At 54.6% G+C, this 3060-nt stretch overlaps 1 protein-coding gene across 1 annotated transcript in view; it reads right to left on the minus strand.

The window, feature by feature from the left end:
* Window positions 1-988: 988 nt before the first annotated feature.
* Window positions 989-3060, minus strand: part of LOC103759487 (S-adenosyl-L-methionine-dependent tRNA 4-demethylwyosine synthase) — a 93755-nt gene continuing 91683 nt past the window's right edge. The window contains exon 14 of the mRNA XM_029961392.1: window positions 989-2701. Within this exon, the coding sequence (XP_029817252.1) occupies window positions 2480-2701 (222 nt within the window). The 3' untranslated portion in view covers window positions 989-2479. The remainder of the gene's footprint in view (window positions 2702-3060) is intronic.

The raw sequence follows: 3060 nt of genomic DNA on the forward strand, positions 1-3060 counted from the left end.
AGGTGGGATGTGGCCCTGGTTCCACCTTGCCTGGTACCAGGGCAGGGAAAGCACCATTCTTCTAGGACAGCTCAGGGGCCAATTCCCATGGGAATGCTGAGCACTGACCTCAGGAGGTCACACACCTCGTCCCTCTGAGCCCTGGAAAACAGTGGGCAGGAGCAGGGAGAGGATGGAGGGAGTGTGAGGACACAGGGAGGATCAGGAGAGGGATGGAGGGAGCACATGGGAGACAGAAGGAGGGGATGTGAGGACATGGGGAGGAGCAGAGAGGATGAAGGGAACATGGGGACACAGGGAGAGGATGGAGGGAGCATAAGGACACAGGCAAAACCAAGGGGAAGAATGGAAGGAGAACAGGGAGGACATGGGATAAGGATTGAGGGAGTGTGAGGACTCAGGGAGGATCAAGGAAGATGGAGGGAATGTGGAGACACAGGGAGGATCAGGGAGAATCCTTCCCTGGAAGGGTGGGGAGGCCCTGGCACAGGTTGCTCAGAGAAGCTGTGGCTGCCCCATCCCTGGAAGTGTCCAAGGCCAGGTTGGACAGGGCTTGGAACAACCTGGGACAGTGGAAGGTGTCCCTGCCCATGGCAAGGGGTGGGAATGAGATGAGATTTAATGTCCCTTCCAACCCAAACCATCCCAGGATTGTACAATTCCACCAGTTGCCTGGCTCACACATTTTTATATATTTTTACTGTCTATTAATCTTTTCTGAAGCTCAGAAAGCAAAACTGTACTTAAGAGATTTCAATTCCTGCATCCCGCGTCTTCCAACCCAAACCATCCTGGGATTCCATGATTTTCTGAAATTTTCTGCCCCAGGAAGGGCATCCCTCACCCAGACACACCACTGCTCCCCCTTGCCCTCCACGTCCTATAAAGAAAAGAGATATTACACAACATTTGTGCTTTTGATCTCCTTAAAATCAGTTTACCATCCCCTCTCACAGAGCCTGGCACAGCAGCCACACACCAAAGGTGCTCTAGGCAAAAGTACTTTTATTTCCTTTTTTTCTTTAGAAACACTTTTTACAGCTTGAGAAACGGGCTTGCTTTTAAAAGAGAAAGAAAATCACCATCCCAGGGACCCTCAGCATCCACAGCTCTGTGGGATGAGAAGGTTTAGGGTGGGAGTGCTGGGAACACCTTTGATCCAAGCTGCTGGAGTTCCACAGGGAAACAAACCCCCCTGAGCAGGACTGAGGTGTGGTCCCACCTCCAGCCCTGGGTGTGAATTAAAGCTGTTCCTGCTGCTGGTTCCATCCATTCCTAGGAAGGGTTTGGCTGGAGCAGCACCAGGGAGGGCCTGGAGCCCTGAGGGAGGAGGGGCTGCCCACGGGTGGGAGCCATGGAAGAGGGGTGGGAGCCACTTGGGAAGGGGCAGAGCCTTGCCTGGTTCAGCCACCTGGGAACTGAAGGCCTGGGAATGTGCCAGGGGGTTTGCACACAGAGCCTCCAACCCCTGGGGATGCAGCAAAGAGGGAAAGGGAATTCTCTCCTAATTTCAAAGCCATTTTCCAGCCAGGCTCCAGCACCTCCAGAGTGCCCAGGGTATCCCAGAGCAACCCCTGACCTTGTGCCTGGATGTCACCTCTCCAAAGGAGAGGAGGTGGTTTCTTGACCCCAGAGACCTTGACTGGGTCCAGTTTCCTTCTCCACCCCGTTCTCCCCACCCAGAGCAGCAGTGAGGCTGTGGAGCTTCCCAGGGGAGCAGGGGGAGCTCCATCCCTGATGTCCAGCTCCCATGGACACTGGGCACACACAGCCAGGGCTTTGAGAGATTGTACATGTTGTTCAGGGCTGCTGGGAGTGGGATAACACTGCTCAGAAACATCCATTCCCAAACCCAGGATGTTGGAAGATACTTGGAGAGGTATCAGAAGTCACAGCTGGTATCAATAGGGGGGCTGTTACTCACATTATTCCCAAGTTTCTTGGATGAGATGAGGTTTTTACAGGAATTAAATACATAAACCTGAACTAAGTCCATAAAATGATATTCCCAGCAGGGATCAGGTTCTTTGATCCAGGTCCCACCTGCCCTGATCCAACAAGCTCGTGGGGTTGAAATCCCTGTGGCACTTTTCCTCGTGGATGTGGAATGTTTTGCTGCCAAGCTGGGGGCCAGATGTGCCAGGCTCTCCTCACAGAGGGCACTGGAATCCAAGGAATGCTCCCGCTCCACATCCAACTCCAAAGCACATCCAACTGCTCCACATCCAACTCCAAAGCACATCCAACTCCAAACACGGCCACGGCCGCTGCCTCCCCACCAGGCTGCTGAGAAACCACTGCCATGGACCATTTCTGATTTGGGAGAGAGAATGTTATAAATATTTTCATCCAGGAAGCCCTAAAACCCAGGAGGGAAGGGTGAACTCGAGGCTTGACCCTCCTGCTCAACAGCAAACGTGGGAATAACATCGACGGGGAGATCCAAAATCCGCGTCAGCCGGAAACGGAGCCCCAAAGCTCAGCAGCCAGAGACGTCCCGGGCCTTGTTCCTCCGCTGGAATCTGACATCCAGGGGGTCAAAGCCCCGCTCCCTGGCCCCAAAGAGAGCCCAGGGAGGAGTCCTGGCCGTGTAATCGGCCGCTGTGAAGGTCCTGGAGCCGCCGCTCCGCTCGCGCTCCCGCACCAGCTCCTGGAAGCGCTCGTAGTCGATCCAGGTGAACCACTCGCCATCCACCTTGAACTGCAGGGAAAACAAACACGCTATGGAGTGATGGGAGGCACCAAACCCACATTTCTGCCAAGAGAAGATGGGTTGGGGCTGAATGGATGGCAGCTGTTGTCAGCTTTAAGTCTGTAGCCCCACTGAGGTCCAGGGTAAAGCCACCCCCAACGGCCTTCCCAGGAAACCAAAAGGAATTCAGGTGGATGGATATCCTCATCCCTGGGGTTGGAGAACACCTGCAGACACAGGAGCCCTGGTGTTTTCCCAGCTTTAGTCACTGAGGGCTGTTTGCCCACAGGGAATTGGTGCAGCCCCCCTGCTCTGCCCTTGTGAGACCCCCCTGCAGAGCTGCTCCAGCCCTGGAATCCTCAGCACAG

This window comes from Manacus vitellinus, unplaced genomic scaffold (assembly GCF_001715985.3).
Source record: "Manacus vitellinus isolate BGI_N305 unplaced genomic scaffold, ASM171598v3 scaffold_32_pilon, whole genome shotgun sequence".
Classification (NCBI taxonomy): domain Eukaryota; kingdom Metazoa; phylum Chordata; class Aves; order Passeriformes; family Pipridae; genus Manacus; species Manacus vitellinus.